The sequence below is a fragment of the Myripristis murdjan genome, chromosome 4 (assembly GCF_902150065.1).
Source record: "Myripristis murdjan chromosome 4, fMyrMur1.1, whole genome shotgun sequence".
NCBI lineage: Eukaryota > Metazoa > Chordata > Actinopteri > Holocentriformes > Holocentridae > Myripristis > Myripristis murdjan.
The window spans coordinates 14,315,637-14,335,130 of NC_043983.1; the positions used below are offsets into that span (position 1 = coordinate 14,315,637).

The window sequence follows — 19,494 nt, forward strand, 5'->3', positions numbered from 1 at the left end:
CCTGAGGTATTCCCTTATGGCCAGCCATTTCAGAGAGCAGCTCGGTCTGATCATACGGCAAACTAATGAATTGAAAAATGAATCGATGCAGACAGAGAGAGCGGGGCCTTGACCCCTCCTGAAGGTGAAACTCAAGACGCTCGGCAGTAAAGATACTCAGGTCTGCCTGGCCCAGGTCTATATATTTTTTGCACAGATGTTGGAGGCCTGTAGGGAGACTGTCATTGTCGTTGTTACTCTTCGGGAGCGAGCCTGAGCCTAGAGTCTGTGTTTCTCTGACCAACGGGAGAGGCAGGTGATATGTCTGGACATGCTCTTTGTTCTGCTGGGAGCTTTTCCTCTGATCAATAACTGAGAACCAAGCGACAACAACACGCTCGGGCATCCAGCCAACTGCATTACAGCTGCATAGGGAAAGCAGAATGTAAGAGGAGCACATGGAACCCAGTGGAGATGGGGACACAAAGGCCTCACAGCAGCAGCAGCAGGAGCAGCACACTTCTCCCTCCCCGGTCTGCCTGTGCCGGCAGAGCAACAGTGCCCCCTGCTGTCAATAGCAGAGACCTGTGTCCAGCATAGTCAAGCGGTTTGGAGCAGAGGAGAGGGAGGGAAGAGCCACTAGATGCTGAAGAGAAGTCATGGCACAACACATTCAGGCCCTTGCAGCTCTTTGAAGGCAGATCAATACCAAACCATTATCCTATTGTTGTTCCTCATCCAACCAGCACTGGTGAAGCCGGAGGAGGGGGATGGTTACACTGAATGCTAAAATCACAGGGAAATAAAAGGCAGGGATTTAGCAAACCTAAATGTTAAACAATCCAGATGGAAATACAGAAAACACACAATAACACAAACAGGTAGCAGAAAAGTACAACACAAAACATACAGCTGATAGAAAGATTACTGAGGGTGTTGGTGGTTACAGACACATTCAAGAGCCAGTGGAGGATTGATTTACATTATTTCAAAACATTGGGAGGCTTCATATTTGGTCACACACATTATCCAAATTCATCATTCATCCATTCATCCATCTGTTAGCAAATTAGCACTCACCAGATTTGATGGAAAGCAAATCTCCTGGATATTCCCACACATGGGTTACCAGTAGCTAACCCAAAACCTAACCACAACGCTCAGCTGTCAAAATGCTACAAGAATTAGTGCCAATGCTTACTGCCTTAATGCTAATCAGAGAATATGGTACTACGTTCACACACAGCGACAGTGTGCCCCGCTCCTACTGATGATGGGCAGTGTGTGCCATAGCAACCAACAATCAACTTTTAACAGAATTAGAAATATACTTTTTTTAGTAAAACAAAAAAAATGAACCAGATAAGGCATACAATACCAAACCTCAAACAACAAAGATAACACAAGTATGTGCTACAAATACAATAAAAAAAAAAAATGTCTCCAACACATACCAGGACACATTTTGAAACGGAAGAAAATCTCTTTCTCATTCTATCTTTGGTTCTCTACCTCCTCTGTCTCTAACCCCATTGCCCCCTCTCTTTCTCTCTTCCTCTCTATATTGATGCGGGTATTTAATTAGTACCATAGACACAAAGTTTCTATTTCTTGTTACTATTGTGCTCTGTTGTGCATAAGTAAGGCACCTTGTTGATGAATCAAAAACGACAAAGGAAGGACTTTTTAAAAGGAAAAAAAGAGGGATGCAAAGACCAAGGCCAATGAAGGACATATTTTTTTGCATTCTATGTGAATATAGACTCGGAGGAGACATTTCCCATGAGAAAGAAAAAAAAAAAACAGGGAGCTGTTGACGAGAAGAATAAATGATGGACGTTTCCCCTCTTTTGGCATTTCATGTCAGAACTGTGGTACTTTCAGCCCCCCTTTAAAGCTGAGCCCCAAGAATGGGGTGTACGGAGGGGGACAAAACATGACCTCCAAATGTCCTGGCTGATTCAGTGTGTTTTATGGGAGCATGGGGGGTCTCAATAGCTCTCTGTATGGTCTTAAAATGCAACTGTAGCATTTCCAACAATGTAGTCAGATTAGCGGTGCAGATTAGATAAGAGATGGTCATTGTAGAGGAGTCGATTGGGGGGGTACTAACTAACTTCACGTTGCTGTAAGCAGTGAGTTAAAGTCACCAAAGGATGAGTTAAAATAGATTTGTGGTATACAGTTCAGCAAGCATAAGTAAATAGCTAGATTCAGCTCTAGGTATTAGGCTGATAAAATGACATTTGTTTGTAGTGAGAACCAATGTGGCTACCTCACTAAGCTGAGTGGTTTGTGAAACCGCCACTAATACCAAAGATACTCCAGCCTACCAGTCCCAAACTGCCTAGGGGGACACACAAACCAAAAAGAGCCCCCCCTCTTTGCCCGATACTGTTATTCAGACAAACACACTGACTGTATTCCACACGTGTGCACACACCACACATACATACACACACACACACAAATGTTCGTACTAACAGCGCAGTCAGACTGCATCGTGCCACATAGGAGGAGGTGGCTGCCTTGCAGATAGAGTTGAGTGCCTTTTCCCTTCAACCACGGGTGGGACTGCACTGGACACACACACATGCCACACATCACACACAGACACACACACACACACACACACACACACACACCAATGGGTGCGTGCATATACATGCACACCCATATATAAACATGCACTCACATGCAGACAATACACCCATAATTGGATGGACAGAAAGGGGGGCCAAAGAGAGGGACACAGAGTGGGGGCTGTGTCAGCATTTTCTCCCATATTGACTTTCCATCTTGATACACTAGAATACAAGCACTTTATCATGTAGAAAGTCTATAAAACATTTTCTACACACTATTTATTTGAAACAAAATAATATGTTACTCCTTAACCTGTCAGTGTCTTTGTTACTGTACTGTTGATCTTATGGTAGCTCGCAGTCTATATTTTTTTTCTCTTCGCCCGGTGTGCTTATGCTCTCAGCCGCTTTACCTCTCTCCCATCAGAGATATTTTTGTGTAACAGAGAAAGAGGAGGTAAAAAGGCAGAGGGTCTAAGTGCTCGCGGGGCTGTAGTTGTGATACCTTACCACTAAATGTCTCTCTCTCCACGGCGTGCAAGCACAGAGGCTGCACTAACATAGTGTGGAAGACTCACTGACAGTTTTGACACAAATCCTCTCCTCCCTCCACCTTGTCTGTTCAGTCAACCTCTCCCCCTGGCTAGTGCTAAGACTTGGTAGGCGTGTGTTGACAATTAATTCTGAAATACCTCAAACCTTTCATGTAAACTTTATGTAATTTAACTGAAAATAATACTGCTAATGATAACAATGATTATGAAACTATGATACTATGATAGTTAGTTTTGGAACTTGTGACTTGAAGCTTTATACTGTTAAATTCTTTTTATTTGTTTGCTCATTTTTCTTGTATGTTCTCTCGTTTGTTTTGCTACGGCATGTACTTACTGTTTTCATAAAGGAAAGACATTGTGAATGTTTCTGTGGAGGGTAACATGAGAAAAGAAGAGACAGAAGAGAAGGCTAGAATAGAGAGAGAGGGGGGAAGAGCAACTTCAGAGTTTTAGTTCATAGCTCTCTCAACGGCGGGGTATATTAAAAAAAATTAAAAATTTTAAAAAGAAGAAAAAGAACGAAAGAAAAGGAAAAAAAATCCTATTTGGGCTAAATTATAAACCAAAAATTTGAAGATAAACCAAAGGAGGAATAACATTTTGCTCATTGTAAGCTTTCTTCTGCCTTTAAGTTGTCTTTTCTCTAAAAAAAAACAAACAAAAAAAAAAAAAACGACAAAAAAACAATTTCACAGTTACTTTTGAAGGTTCCTGGGTGTGTTCAAGTGCTCCTGATGTTCTTAGAATATTAAAGACCAGCGCCTCCTATTGAAAAGGAGGCGCACCTTTTTCTTTTGTGCATGGATATTGTATAACTGTATAGAAACCAACAGGAATGACCTGTGATTTTGTGGGGAGAGGAGGAGGAAGGACAGACTTGGGAGTGGGTGGAGGAGGGGTGGGGGATATTTTGGTTATTTAAAAAAAAAAAAAGGGTGGGAGGATTTGGGTTTTAGGTGTTGGAGGGGTCCTTGTTTTTAGAATTTCTGTCACTGTTGGATTCACTGGTTGTGTGCATGTGTTGTTGCAACCCTCTCCCTTTCCCCATGTTTCTTTGATGTATATAAATCCTGACAGTAGGGGGCAGTGTGTGCTGGGGGAGGTCAAACTCCTCTCCTCCAATCAATAGCATTCAATCTTCATTCCTCAGCTCAGGGTCCTGACTTGGGTCCTGAAACGTGTGTCTTGCTTTTCCAAGGACGGGTTGTTTACTTGGAGTTAATCAGAGGGACACACACAGGCCTGAGTGGCCCTGATACACCTGTATGTCTGTCCTACATGCTTTTCTTCAATCTTTGTATGTGTGTTCATTTGTATCTATGTGGAAACAATGTTTTTTTTTTTTATGTTCCTTTACTTTGGGTTGCAATAGTTGTCATGCAAAAATTTGAAACCATTTCTTAACTGACTGACTGACCGACCGACCAACCACAGTACTATTTGGCAACTGACCCCTCCAACCAGAAATGTTCTCAGCATCTACTGTCAAACAGCATATGTATGTGTCATTTCCCTGTGGGATAGAAGGTTGCCAATGGGACTGATGTAGACACCCCCAGTCACACTGTGCTCTCCCTCTTCTGTTACCTGTTAATCAATCAGAACCAAGTGTCTTTGTGATGGTAGAAGACAATCAGTTTCAAAACAAGAAAAGGTAGAGAGAGGACAGGCCAGTAGGGAGGAGGAAGTAAGCGGAGGAAGGAAGGAGAACAAAATCACGGGGAAAGAGGCTCTCTGAATTGTGACAAGCTGTAGTGCCCGACTGCCAAACAACTGCCCCGCCACCCCCCCCCCCCCCCCCCCCCCCCCCCCCGCCACTCTCCGATAAGTTCATCCATCTTCACGTCAGTCTGACTGAATCTGAGTTACACTGCAATTGCGCGCGTCACGCTCAAGTTTCCCTTTACCTTGACATGATCCTGCTCTCGCCCCCAGTAACACTACACTCCAAAACAGAACTCAGATTAGTCAGATGACCTAAATTCACAACAGAAGACACCCAATACTCCCTCCTCATCCCCTCTCGCTATTCAACAACACATTCCTGCACTCTTACTGCGTAGTGGAGCGGACACAACATCCACAATGTAGTGCAATGATGTGCAGGTGAACAAAAAAAGAAAAAAGAAATACCTATGTTGCAAAGACCATATTTCCCATCACCCACCACGGTTTCCTGTAAATCGAATGATGATGTAACCAGCTGTGAGGAATTTAAAAAAAAAAAAAAAAAAAAAAATGGCTCCGGTTGGTGGCTTTTGCACAGAAAACTATGCAAACACCTGGCCCCCAATCTTAATCATTGCTGCTGGGTCAGAGTGTACAACCCTCAACTCCCACCCTCCACCCCCCCAGTCCTCCAGACGCTCCCACACACACTTTGACTTCCATGACCTCAACGTCTGCCTCCCGTTTCCCCCTCCCCAGGTCCAGAGTGGATGGAGCAGCCCCAGTCATTCAGGGTACAGCAGAGTGCCTGGGGAAAGAAGAGCACTACAACACCCTGTATTTTCACCTGACCAGACTGCTGATGTATTAGCTTTACATGACTGCCCCAAACTGCCATTGACATCAAAAAAAGAAAAAAAGGAAAAAAAAAAATGGAGTCCATGTTGATGTTTGCATGCCAATCCTCCCCACTCATGGCTCCGTTATTTTACAATGTTTGATCGTCTTTGTCCCCAGTGCCAAGGAAGGGCCACAATCAATGCAAAGACACTTACATTGTACACTTAGTTTACAAAGTCGTCTGGAGATGGTGGCTTATATTGCACTTAGACAGACAGACAGACAGACAGACAGACAGACAGACAGGCACACAAACGGACACAGGCACATGCTGGAGAGGTTGAGTCTGCCTTTTGAGAGTGTTTGCTGAAACCAAAGATGAAATCAGAGGTATGACAATCTGGCTACCGAACCTAGAAGACAATGTTGAGCTCTCCGGGCTGCTCTACGGGTCCTGTGATTTACCGGTCATGTAGACATTCCACCTGTTGCACTTAGACACACACATACACACACACAGGCCTCGGTGCACCCATCCAGGCACACACACTCACACACACACACACACAACCTTGCACCCACATCCACACATACTTGTCCTGTAGGATTTGAGGGGACAAAGCCACACGCAGCGTCTGGTCAGAGAGCCTCTTTTCCCTCCTCCCACTGCAGAAGCCGGAGAGCCTGTGGAGGACTTTTAGTTTCGCTCTAGTTGAGACTTTTGAGAAGGAAAAAAATCTGAGTAATAACTGTTACAGAAAAATAAAAACTTAAAAGGATAATATGGGTAAAATTGCGTGTTTTGAAATAAATTAACAAATAAAACAATTGTAAAACAACTGTGTGGTCTGGTTAATCTGTGTCATTCAACCCTCGAAAGGAAATCCCCTGTGACTCCAGCACATGTAAATGAGACTTTTTTTTACCACAAGAGTAAACAGTGTGCCTTCATAAAGCACCTAATGAAGCCACAAAGGAAGAACAGAGAAATTCCTTGAAACAGTGAACCACCCACATAAAACTGATGAGTCATGTATTGTATTTTGTGTATTTTATAATTCATCTCATTGGAAAAAATTCATCATATAAAAGTTAAGGTACAGAGTGAGAAGTGGCCACAGAAACACATTTGAGCAATCTGTCCCATTGTTTTATACACACACACACACACACACACACGAATATCCTGTATCAAAATATGAGATCATCCGTCATGATTCATCTGTTTTGATGAGATGTTTTGTCTCTCATAGCTTAGTGTATCACTTTTCTCCTTTATGTGATTTGGGCCTTGTGAGTCAGTGGGGTCATTACTTGCAATCACCCTGTCTTTCACTGATGGCACTCTGCTGTGGGCGGACGTCCCAGAGGTGAGGTGTCTCGGCCCTCGACCCTGAGAGAGGGCGTAGGAGGAGCGTCGGACAGAGTTTCCTCTTCTCAACTTTGACTTCAGCTCCACTGGCTGCAACCTGGTGGTGTGGATCTGTGTAACATCCGGAGGAATCACATCAGACACCTTTTTCTCAGAAGTGTTTATGCTTATAGAAGAACTGCTGTAGTAACGTCATCTTTATCTACCTGCACTCACAACTGTCTAAACTTTTTTTTACTGCTTCAAAAAAGCATAACATGTGCAGTGAATGTTTCACAATGTGTCACCTTGTGTTTGTGCTGCTTGGTAAGAATGACGCTGAGGGCACAGACAGTCACTGAGGGCAGCACAGCCGTCCAGGCGGTGAGCAGAGCCGTAAGCCACACAACTGGATCGATGAAAGCCTTATCAGACGCACCTGTCCAGCAGCAAACACAAAGCAGTCAAGCCTGTTAGCAGCAACGATGACAGATCCCTCACTTCCTCAGTCACCAAAAAACACAAAATCATTATAATGGACCCTTTTTGCTAAGTCTTTTATTGTATGTACTGTGAAATGGCCCATAGCTGGCGGCAACATCAAAGGAACGCAAAGAAAAGAGAATAAGTCTATCAGGATAGAGCAGAGGTGTACCAATGAAGTAATAGTCGACAGGTGACTTCTGAAACAGACGGGGACTGTGGGTTATCCTGGTGCAGATGAAGAATAACACCAGAGACACACACACAGTTGCGATATTGAACTTAGTCCAGTATCTGGTCAGCAGCATAACCTGACAGACATAATCAGAGACACCAACATCAAAGGGTTATTGGATGCAACAGTAAAGGATTCATTTGTTTTAAATATCAGATGTGTGTGAATTTTGTGAATGTTTTATTATTAAAGCGGAGTGGCTGGCTACTCCACCCCCGTCTCATTTTGTGTGACAGAACAGAATTGTTGGGCTTTTGCAGTCAAGCAATTAAGCGACCCATTCAGTTTTATAAAGAACCATAATTAATTTTGGGGGGTTATTGCACTTTGTAAACACAGGTGTCACTTTTTTCCCAAAAGGTAATTGTGGAATGAATATGTATCTTCTTTTGATGATGTTTAGGTAGCATAATAATAGAAATTGTGTATTTATTCTTAAACAACAATATTATATATCCAGATGATGACATAAAATCTTTTTTTTTTCCAAATCTATGTTACTACAAATTACTACTACTATTACTATATTACTACAAAGCCCTTATTACTACTTGTGGTGACTAATAAATGATAAATAAAGTAATTGTTAAAATATATTGATACATCCCTCCAAATGGACTGAATCTTTAATAAACATCCATATATCAAAATATGACATAAACTGGTGATTATTACCTCATAAACATTTTTAACTTAAATATGGATTTCATTTTGTAATAAATTCTTATTATTACATTATAACATTGTGTATAAAAATTATGCCCTTGGTTAAAATAGTTACACCCCTTATGAATCAATAATCACTGGTTAACTTACTAATGTGATATTACATCATATTTGAATTTATTACATTAACATCTTTATAGCTTGCTTTTGACTCATTTAAAGTGATTTTTTTTTTTTTTGTTATATTTTGACATGATGTTGTAACATTATCTGTTGCTACACTGCTTCTCTTCTATCCAGACAAAATCTGATGCTGACCTCAATCGTGGCAGTGAACATGGCCGCCATGGCGACAGTGACAGCCATGGTCTGGTAGTCAAGAGCTGAGTTGTAAAAAACTCCAAATGGGATGAAGAAAAGAACGATGGATGAGTAGACGGCATATATCAGCGTTGCTGACAATACCAGGGGATTGAAGAGCCCATGTCTTTGGCCGACCTTGTACAGTTCAGGCCATTTCAGGCTGCCCTCTGCGCTCACGTCCTGAGAGAGAAAGAGGCCAGGACAGACGTAGGCTGCAGTGTTAGGATAAAAACATTTATTTGTTTTTATTGTGAAATTCTGATGAAATGATGAAATAACTGAATAAGACCTCCCGATGCCAAAAGCCTTTTCTCTTCTGATATCTCACCTGTTCAAAGAAGACCATGCACTGAACTGGGATGGATGTGTAGAAAGCAGTGTAGAGAGCGATGAACCAGCTTTCATACAGAGACTACAGGAGACGAGAACAGGATAGACTACATATAATATCAAGTGTCAGTTCTATAATGAATTACATGTCATGACTGTGACTTTGAATGCTTTGAATCTTAGAAACTGCTGCTATGTGGATCTCACCTGAGCACTGAACCCATTGAAGAAACCAAACCATATGTGAACAAGAGCGAAACTACAGGTTTTATACAGGAAGTAGCGCACGAAGAGGGAGATGCGACGGTATGACCAGCGCCCATGAACCAACAGAAGCCTCTGTAAAAATCTAAACTGGGCCAATGAGAAGTCAGCATTCTGCACTGCCTGACTGCCCTCCACTCCCACAAGTGCCACACCTATATGAGCCGCTGGGGAAGAGAAGACAGGGATTAAAGGGGGGAAAAAAAGACATTAAACAGAATGCAGAATACATAGATTAAGTCCAGATCTTCTCTGCAGTTTCAAGCAAAAAAAACAAACATCTTTTTTCTCCTTTAGCCGCTCTGTCCATCACACTTACTCTTAATCATGTTCACATCATTGGCACCATCCCCTATAGTCATAGTAATCGAGCTGGTGTGTTTCCTGACCAATGTGACAATGTCGGCCTTCTGTCCAGGGGTTACACGACAGCACAGCACCGACTGACAGTGTCCTGCCAGGCTCATGAACGCAGCGCCCCATTCTGGCCTCGAGTCAAACTCAGCCTGGGACACAGCAAAACAAAACAGCCCAGTTGAGCTCATATTTATCTGTAACTGCCTTACCTCTCTGTGGGAATTTAGAGGATTTGCAAAACTGCCTAGAAGAGTGTAAGAGTTTGGACATCACATGATATCTACTCAACTCAGCTAAGATACATCTTTTTTAAACACTGATATTTAAAGTTTTTTTGTAAATGGTACTATGATTAATGCAGAGGTTGATACCCTGTTATGATAAAAATGATAAGCGGGCAGGAGGTGTAATAAGGCAGCATGACACGTAATGTTACAGGTATAGCGGGTTGTATTTCGGCTACTGCCTTTTCTCCTGCTCATATTAATAGCAATGCTTGTGGTAATACTTCTACTAATAATAATAATGATACATTTTATTTACATAGCACTTTTCTTGGCACTCAAAGACGCTAAAATCACATGAAATAAAGAATACTACAAAAATTATATTAATGTAGTTAAATTAAACCAAGTGCAGAATTTAACAACAATGACATAATTAAAAAAAGGAGACAGTTACTATAGAAGCATGGAGGGAGTGAGTCAGATATTGTAAGCTATTGAGTCATTTGAAAACTATATGAGTAAGCTATTTCTGGCTCATCATTTACCAGTTCAGGTCCAGTGAGGACCACAGCGGTCTTTTCTCCAGCCGTCTCCCTGTCTACAGCCCACAGCTCTGTCTGCCTGGCCTTGAAGAAACTGACCTCTGGGTCTGGGGACTGAAGTATCTGTCTGCAGGGGCAAACACACAAAGATCAATGTGTGTATGTGTGTGTGTGTGTGCGTGTGTGTGTGTGTGTGTGTGTGTGTGTGTGTGTATTTTTATCATTGCTAACCTCAGCTCCTGCCATTCCAGTAATCTGGTATCAGGATCCAGTAGTTTGCAAGAGTATCCAATATTCACTGCTGTCTCTGCAAGGACAAAGAAAGAGGGAATGGGGAAGAGAAAACAATGGAGAGGTTTTGTTAGGTTTTATGACCACTGATGATATGGCAAAACTTCTCCCAAATCAACAGGGTGCACAGATCATGGTCAGGATCTTTCAAAAAAAAAAAAAAAAAAAACAGGATTCCAGCCACACTTGCGGATGAGGAGAAGAAGATGAAAGTTATTGCTTAAAAAGAAACTCTTTTCTAAGAATTGTATGTAAACTGGCTCTTGTATAGATGTATAACCCTGATGAAGGCCAAGTGCCAAAACATATTAATGTATAAGCTATAAATTTCATCTTCCTCTTTCATCTACAAATGTGGCTGGAATCCTATTGTTTTTCAAGGCTGTATTACTACCTCAGCATACCTTTTTTGTCCCCAGTTAGCACCCATACTTTAAGGCCAGCGTCTCGGAGCATAGCAATGGTCTCAGGAACGCCCTCCTGGAGACGGTCCTCTATTGCTGTCACTCCCAGCAGCTACAAAAAAAGAGCAAAATCTGAAAGTGAGCTTTTTTAGCATTCCTACATGAATTCTGCGTTATTTTATGGTGGATAGAGAGGGAACATGTAATAAAGAAACTGGATGATATGTAAAGAGAGAACAAAATGATGAGTCATATTCAACCTCATATCATCAAAATATGCAAAGAATTTACTTTAGCTCACGGGGAAACCAGGACACTTTTAAAGAGGTACTCCAACATTTTGGGAATATATCCTTTTTCCGACTTATCCTGACTGAGACAAGATGTTCGATGGAGCCTGGCTAACGATAGACTCATAGACTTCAAGTCTTTATGCTAAGCTGACATAAAAAGCTAACCAAAGGAACCAAACCACTGGACATACAGAGGTGGAAATGGTATCAAACATCTTGTCTGGGTGAGTCAGAAAAAGGGTATTTTGGCCAAAATGTTGGTATTCCTTTAAGGGTGGATTGTGTTAATGAAAATTTCCTACCTCTTGCTACACAGTACATACACTCTGCAAGTCTTAAACTTCATTAAGACAGGAGAAATATGAGAGAAGATAAATTGAGAAAAACACCAAGGAAACCGTTAAGCATGTGCTAAATCTGAAACATTATCTGGAGAGTTTGTATCATGCCAGTGGTGTGTCATTACCAAAGTCACAGGGAGAGGATTAACATTTCACATGCTAAATCATGATGAGGATGAGCACACCTGCAGCTCTCTTTCCATGTCATCATACAGCGCTTCCAGCATGTTGTCACGGTCACAGGTCGTCATGGTAGCATACTGGTCCAGAGTTTCACTCCACTGCTCCCATGATGCCTCGGGAACAGATCGAACTGCTACACACAGTGTCCTCAGACAGGCATGGGCAAACAACTAACAGAGGATAAGTAACGTTATTTGATAGACTACAAGATATTCATTGAGTGATTTTCAGGCACCTTGTAACCTTGGTGAAGTATTGGCAGAGAAAATGTGGGGTATACATTTAAGTCCTAGAAAGCATGCCTCAAACATCTCAGTAGGATTTGAGCAGCAGATCCTGGCCCTCTTTAATATCTTATTCATTTTGATCAAAATGTTTTAATTAATCCAGTTATATTTCTGCTACATGACTGACGAAGAGAAGACTGAAAAAGATGAAGCACGAATCTGATTTATATGATTATGAAAAATCATGAAGATGCATTGAATACATAGTAAACAGACATACTTATCTATCTGTTTACTATGAGCAGGGAAATAAAGGCAAGTCTCCAAATTGCTGTATATTGATGCTTATGAAGTATATACCGCATGCTTTTACATTGTGAAAGTGCACTGTGCCATATTCATACTGGCACAGGACAGTGTAGGTTTCTGATCACATGACTGTAATGTTATACAACTGCTTAGTATTCCAATGGAGAATCAGAAGAAACTGATACTGTGCCCTGCCAATAGTTTGGTAGTATGGCATGTGCACAGCATGTTACTGGTCCAATGGAAGATCTCTAACATCATTCACCTCCAGGGCTGTTTCAGTGCTCTCCAGACATGGGCAGTTCTTCTGCAGCCTCTCCAGGATCACAATGTCAGCCCCCTTACAGTAGAGCTTTAACCCGCCCTCCGGCTCCCGCACTGAAAACAATGCAAAGTCCAGCAGTTACTACGATACAGACATCAACCCTAACAGATAATTTGGGTTGATGTCTGTACTGATGATTTGAAGCCTCAACATAAACTTAAGATAAAAGATCATACAGTATGAGCAATGCTAAAATAAGAATGCAACCAACTCTATGTTGTGTACAGTAAATAGAAACTACAATGTCAGTGTATATGAAAATGGCTTCTCGCACCCAGTACAGACATGCGTCTTCTCTGGCTCGTGAAGTCTAGCAGTGCCAGTAACTGGTAGTCCCTGATGACTCCCAGCTCAGAGACTGTCAGAGAGTTTCTTGTCCTGGAGAGGAAGACCCAGCCAAGCTCCCTGGCTGCACCAACAAGAGCCTCCTCATCTGGGGATGCAGCTTGGTACACTGGAGCCCCTGGAGGAACATGGTAAACAAACAAGGTAACAGGAAGCACTTTGTCTCTTATGAATGACGCAGGCACTCTTTCAGCCAACCACTAACAAGATGCATCCTCCAAGTTTTAAACAGATTTTAACCATTGCTCCATCAGGGACTACTGATAGCAGAATAGTGTCATTTATTATCACAACTGTGGTTTCTTAACACTTCACCTTGCCTCCACTCTGCCATGACAGTGTGACATAAAGCCAGCGCTGTGAAGAACTGCCTGCTAACTGGACACTGCTGTCCCCTCAGCTTTTCCACCAGCCTGGGAGCCGACATGTACAAACCACCACAGGAGAACGGATTCCAGCTTAGGTCCATTGGCTGTGGATGAATAGGCAAAGGATGTTGTATACTGAAATGATCCAATGCCTTAATGCAACTACGGGTAACACGAGTAGAAATGAAATTATGACAAAAGCAGGCAGAAATACGCAAGCAAGATTAATCCTAAAGGAAGAGTGGAGAAATCCTCAGGAATAGAAAGTAAATACACAAGGAAGAGGCAAAAGGAGGACACAAGGGAATGGTGATATAGTGTACAAAGATGTGGATGTGGATACCAGTGTTGACAGGTACCTCTGTTTCCTCAGCACTGATTGATGCATCACCTATGAAAAGAAAGAAATCAATATATTGAATTAAATTGCAGAGGATGTTGTAATGAAGGTAAAGCACATAAGTAAGACAGGTACAAGAGTAGGAGAAGATAGTTAAACAAGGAAGAAGAAGAACAAAGACAAAGAAAAAAATATTATTTCAGATGGGTGTTTAAGGTGCTCATTGTTAACGTGCCCCTCACCAGGATGTATACCCAGTACCCTGAATCAGGAAGTGGCATAGGCATACAACATATGGTTGGTTGGCACAGTTTAACTGCAGTGGGTTGGACCAGAGTTAAATATTGAGCAGCTGTACTCATGGCTGTTGGATGAGCACAATAAGCTCTTCTGTGTCTCTAGAAAACTCATCCTTCCTCTCTCTTGAGGGCTGAGCGTCCCCATGCAGGTTTGGTGTTGCCAAATGCACCTCAGCATTATCTTTGTTTCACTGTCAGCCAGTTAGGGAAAACAAAGCTCCTTGTTCATTACTGTCTATCTAATCTCTGTCACACAAGTGTCTGTGTTAGTGAGCAGATTTGTCATGATACTGCCATGTTGCTTTAAACAAGTCTGTGAGACATTGGCTTGTTCGACAAGTCAGCTGCAAATGGGCACTCTTGTGAGCACGAACAATACCACCACTGGGCTTAACAGAGGTTCACAGCTGGTGCTTTACACAGCATTTCTTAATGTCATGTTGGGATCCTGTTTTTTATATGTCAGTTTTCAACGGCAGCCATTTTTAACTTCTCTTTTCACTTCTCCACCATTTTAAGTGGACCATTTTTTTAATATATTCAGAGGGTGTATACTCTCTGTTTAGACAGTACTTAAAACATATTTTCCTTCCAAAATGAATGCTTAATTGGGTGATAATTCTTTTCATTTTGACAGTGTTTGCATAAAAGTGAAAAGACTGACTACATGTATAGATTAGATAGTCTATTCAACAATTTCTAGATGTGTGTCAGGAGATGAAGGCTAGTTAAGTTTATAGCTGACTGACTCCTCATTATTACCATAGATCTTCCCATCAATGCAGCACTGTCTAAAGAGCAGCCGGTTCTCGGTTAGTGTCCCAGTTTTGTCACTCAGCAGGTACCCTACTTGGCCTAGCTCTTCGTTCAGGGAGGTATTCCTGGCCTGTGCGGGTACGTCTGTCTGCTCCCAATGCATCTCAATATCCCAGCCAATGAACAGGCTGTGGACCACATGGACCACCTCAAAACTGTGGGAACACACACACATCCACACATTCCCAAAATACATAAAGTTAAGTATATATTTATGCCCCCTCTTACCCACCACCCACACATAACAGTAAAAAATGAGCACACTCTTGTTGAAGGAACTAACGAGATGTAAAGAGCCATGGGCATGACAGGGCTGAGCAGGATGATGTAGCTCCAGTAGGTGAGAAACGCTGTGTAGATGGGATTGCCGTAAACCAACAGAGCAGACATGACCTCAGTCTGGGTCGAGGTGCGACTCGAAAAAACACCACAGCCGATGGCCAGGAGCAGGGCTGCCAGCAGCAGGGACAGCACGATCTGCAAATCCAGAGTACATACACTCACACACATTTGTCAGTTTGTAACTCAACAGATTTTTTTTTTTTTTTTATGACCGTTTGCACCACTTCATCCACTCACCCCAATCACAACTCTGTTGAGAATCTTCTCCATTTGGGTTGTCTTCACTCTCAGTTTGCCACAGTTCCTCAGGATCTTACAGTCCGCGCCTAGCAAAGACCACATAACTATTAGATGATAGCACTCCAGCAGGGTGGCCTGGTAAACAAGAAGACCATCCTTCAACCAGAGGGCAACGGTTCAAGCCCCTGCATCAGTAAGCGTCCACTGAAGTGTCCTTGAGCAAGACACTGTATGCTTACCAGCTCCAGGGGTGTCTGACCTCGCTGTGGAGGGGTCACGCACAGGGAGAATTTCCCTTGCGGGGATCAATAAAGTATCACATTATCTTTTTCAGGGATGCTGTCTCAGTTTTACACAGACTGCTGAGAAAAAACTGAGCTGCCTATGTAAAACTGACAGCAATGACCATAGGAGCCATGTCTTCTGTTCAAGGACAGAACAATCGAGGGCAGCAACTTATGGACCTTCTACAACAATAATTTTCCTTTATGCTTAATTGTATGTCAATGTCGGACATGCTTGGTGCAAAACAGGCTGTGTCAAGTGTGAATGATGAGGGTTAGAGTAATTGGACTGAACTGGGGTCATACCAATAGAGAGTTTGAGATGAATGGTATAAAACCTATCTGCAAAAGAATTTGGTGTATTGATCCGCCTTACCAGAACTGAAAGGGTCATAGCTGTGAGATCCATGACACTTCTGCTCAGTCCAGTAATATCCGATCAATGATCACTTAAAGGACAGGGGAACGCGTAGCCTGTTATACAGCGTGAAGTTAACACAGACCTGCATTTACATAGCTGCAAGAGGAAGAACTGGACATAATTAGCTGTATAATGTGTTTCACTTTATAGAACCTGACTGAATGCTCAAGAAGAGGGGGCGATAAGAATAAGTGGCCTGGCAGCAAAAATAGTCTTATCACTGCTATAAAACCCCTTTAAAGTTGCACTGTGCCATTTACTCACTTTGTATGTCTCAGTATCCTTTTGTCTTACACTCAAGTGGGTAGTTTGTCAGGGGCAGCAGACACTTTGTAACATACATAATGCCCCTCTCGATTGCTTCTTTATATATAGCCTCCTGTGAAATACATTTCAGCGTCCGCTCTTCTAAAACGGAACAAATTCTTCTTTTGTACCAGTGTATATCACCATGCCGTAGGCGATCTTTGTGTTGCGTAGGACTGTTCCCCTCAGCAGGATGTGCTCATTGTCCAGCGGATGAGACTCTCCTCGCCAGTTCAGCTGGCCTATGAAGGTGTACAGGCGATTACTGGGCTCCTCACAGAGCACAACACCTGTAGGACAGGATGTGGTTTAAGCTTGCACTGTACCTTCACATGTAATTCTGTAATCAAATTTACTTAATATCGATTACATTTATATTCCTAATAGGAAGACATTTCTTTTATCATCTCATATATTGTTATACGTTTGAAAAAGACAGTGTACTTTATCCACCATTGAAGGCAGCGAGGGTCTCCTCTGAGGGTTCAGAGGTCAGTTCATTGTGTGTAGCAGCGAGGGCCTGCCGATACTTGAGGTTGGTTTCTCTGTATGAAGAAAGACCGCAGTCACAATTCACCGCCTACCTGACTTGTGCACCAGAAAACATAAGGGTAAGCAAAAATAGCAGGCAGGTAACATGCATATAGCGAGTGGTGCAGCATTGCTTCCTTCAGCTGAGAGCCAGAACGAAGCTTTTATTATATCACTTAATACAAAATCAGGGCCCCCAGATTTTAGAGTGACCCGACCAAAGACCATAGGCTAGTATAATCATAATCATCACCTTTTATCATCAAACGTTTTTTTTTTTTTTGCCTTTATTTGATTTGCCTTTCTACTACTAATTTTTAATAATGTATTTCTTAACTTTTTACCTTGTGGTAGAGTCATGTTTATATTTGTTTTGATTTATTGTAAAAATATAATGTTTGATTCTGTTTGGTTGTTCAACTGCTGGTTACAACTGTTTTAGTGCTGTACACAATAATAATTAGAGGAGCAATCGTAGTTTTAATCACAATCATAAACATAATTTGAGGTGCCACAACCTTCCACTGAAGTAGGCAAGAGGATGATAGGACATGAAAACATGCTAAAGTCTCTTATGATTCCAGTAAACAGACCCAGATTTCAAAATCAGATTATGGGTTTAGCAGGTTGACTTTGTGTCCTACCCGTCAATGTCCGCTGTCTCCACATAACAAAGGCTGTGAGGCTCTGAGCTGCATAGAAGAAGAAGGTCCGCCTGGGGACAAGGAGTGAGGGAAGAGAGTGGAGAGAGAGGATGAATAGGGAGTAACAGAACAACAGAGGAAATTAAAATATACAGGATACATGGACAGAGGGATGATTTCTTAACATAAATAAATACATTTATTTCAAAACTGCAATGCCCTGTGCAACTATACTGAAAATCAGATGGACTGTATGTGATCAGGTCTACCAAGGGCACTTTTCTTTCACAGCAGTAGTGTATACTGTAGGTTCAAAAGTAATTAACACAATCTATGTACCCCAGCAGCAGTGATTTATCAAAAACTTTTCAGATTGCTATCAGTTACTGTGAATGTATGAGCTCACGGGGATGATTTGGTCTTTATGGATCCGCAGCACATCTCCCACACACAAATCCTTCCACTGCGCTGTGCTGAAACTGAGACAGCAGAGGAGAGAATCAGAGTGAGTATGTGGCAAAGTAATCAATAAGAAGAGTTTCCTATCTTAAAATTTCATATGGTTTGTTGGTCACAAATCTACTGACTATAGCATACTACACTAGAAAGACAAAGAGCAGTAACTGCATGGGAAATTAAACTATCTTCTGTTTATCTCCTGCCCTGGCAAAGGTATTGCTGGTAGAGAGGCTGATAGTGCAGTTTCACAGCATTTATCCGTTTAATTTTAGTGATATCACACTGACACCAGGAAAAAAAATACAGTGGTTACTGCTTGTTTTCTTTCACGCATTAGAATATATTATGCAGTATGATTTCATAATGAAGGAAGCACCAAAAAAACTCCTTGAAAGAAGCGCTCTAGTAGCAAATACAACATTGTGAACAGAGAAGGATGTGGTCGGGAATTGTTCATAGTTGTTTTCTAACTTGTGTGGCCGCGGCACGTGATTGGGTACATTTGCCCTACTCTAATGCACAAAGGGACCATCTAAGGATTCACTCATTCACACTTCATTAGAGCTTCATTACAGAGTTGTTTCAAACGGAGACTGCACCGAGTCCTGAGAGAATAGGCCACTGTCTTTGTCCTCACCTTTGGGAGATGAGTACGTCACAGGGTCGGGAGTTAATCTGAGAATCACTGCGTCTCCTCGCCTTGGAGAGAGACAGACAGAGAGAGAGACAGATAGATAGATAGATAGAAGGAAAGAAGGAAAGAGAAAGAGAGATGAATTGGGAAGTGTGACAAGGATGAAGGAAAAGAGAGAGTGAAACAAAGACTGATGGACAGTGAGTGTGCGAGAGGGGATGAGGGTGGCCATGAAAGGTTGAACAGGAGAAAGGAGAAAGGGAAAACGCAATTATGGGGCTCCACAGTGACACCAGCTGGGAGATTTACACCATCCACTAAATGATTAGTCAATAGAGAGGGGTCAAGCAAGCGTTTCACCCAAAGCTGTTAACGACCGTAACTCAGTGATGCACTTAACCAGAGAATTCTCCATGCAAAACATCACGCCTGCATTTAAAAGGAAAAGCTTTAATGATAGGGGAGAAAATTAATGCTACTGGGATGACTGGTTTGTCAATGAGGAGAGGACAAGGAGTCAATGAGGACAATGAAGGAGAGAAAGGTGCACAGAGAGGAAGGAGTGCATAAGTGCAGAGTGCATAAATGCAAGCTTAAGGCTGGCTGGTGTGTTTGTGTTTAAGCGCATGCATATGTGTGTGTGTG

The 19,494-nt window shown here is 42.1% G+C and overlaps 1 protein-coding gene across 4 annotated transcripts in view; it reads right to left on the reverse strand.

Annotated features, from left to right (window-relative positions):
• Positions 1-6,685: 6,685 nt before the first annotated feature.
• atp8b3 (ATPase phospholipid transporting 8B3) overlaps positions 6,686-19,494 on the reverse strand; it is a 38,857-nt gene continuing 26,048 nt past the window's right edge. For 2 of the 4 annotated variants that reach the window (XM_030050546.1, XM_030050545.1), the window contains 23 exons: positions 18,853-18,914; positions 18,163-18,235; positions 17,757-17,827; positions 17,035-17,126; positions 16,713-16,871; positions 15,568-15,656; positions 15,272-15,465; positions 14,935-15,143; positions 13,893-13,924; positions 13,481-13,637; positions 13,095-13,283; positions 12,761-12,873; positions 11,962-12,129; positions 11,143-11,254; positions 10,679-10,754; positions 10,451-10,574; positions 9,641-9,827; positions 9,265-9,488; positions 9,056-9,139; positions 8,683-8,907; positions 7,636-7,774; positions 7,289-7,419; positions 6,686-7,112 (listed from right to left, as the gene is read on the reverse strand). In XM_030050546.1, coding sequence (XP_029906406.1) covers positions 6,834-7,112; positions 7,289-7,419; positions 7,636-7,774; positions 8,683-8,907; positions 9,056-9,139; positions 9,265-9,488; positions 9,641-9,827; positions 10,451-10,574; positions 10,679-10,754; positions 11,143-11,254; positions 11,962-12,129; positions 12,761-12,873; positions 13,095-13,283; positions 13,481-13,637; positions 13,893-13,924; positions 14,935-15,143; positions 15,272-15,465; positions 15,568-15,656; positions 16,713-16,871; positions 17,035-17,126; positions 17,757-17,827; positions 18,163-18,235; positions 18,853-18,914 — 3,189 coding nt within the window. In that variant the 3' untranslated portion in view covers positions 6,686-6,833. The remainder of the gene's footprint in view (positions 7,113-7,288; positions 7,420-7,635; positions 7,775-8,682; positions 8,908-9,055; positions 9,140-9,264; positions 9,489-9,640; positions 9,828-10,450; positions 10,575-10,678; positions 10,755-11,142; positions 11,255-11,961; positions 12,130-12,760; positions 12,874-13,094; positions 13,284-13,480; positions 13,638-13,892; positions 13,925-14,934; positions 15,144-15,271; positions 15,466-15,567; positions 15,657-16,712; positions 16,872-17,034; positions 17,127-17,756; positions 17,828-18,162; positions 18,236-18,852; positions 18,915-19,494) is intronic. The other 2 variants (XM_030050548.1, XM_030050547.1) reach the window with 1 other exon arrangement.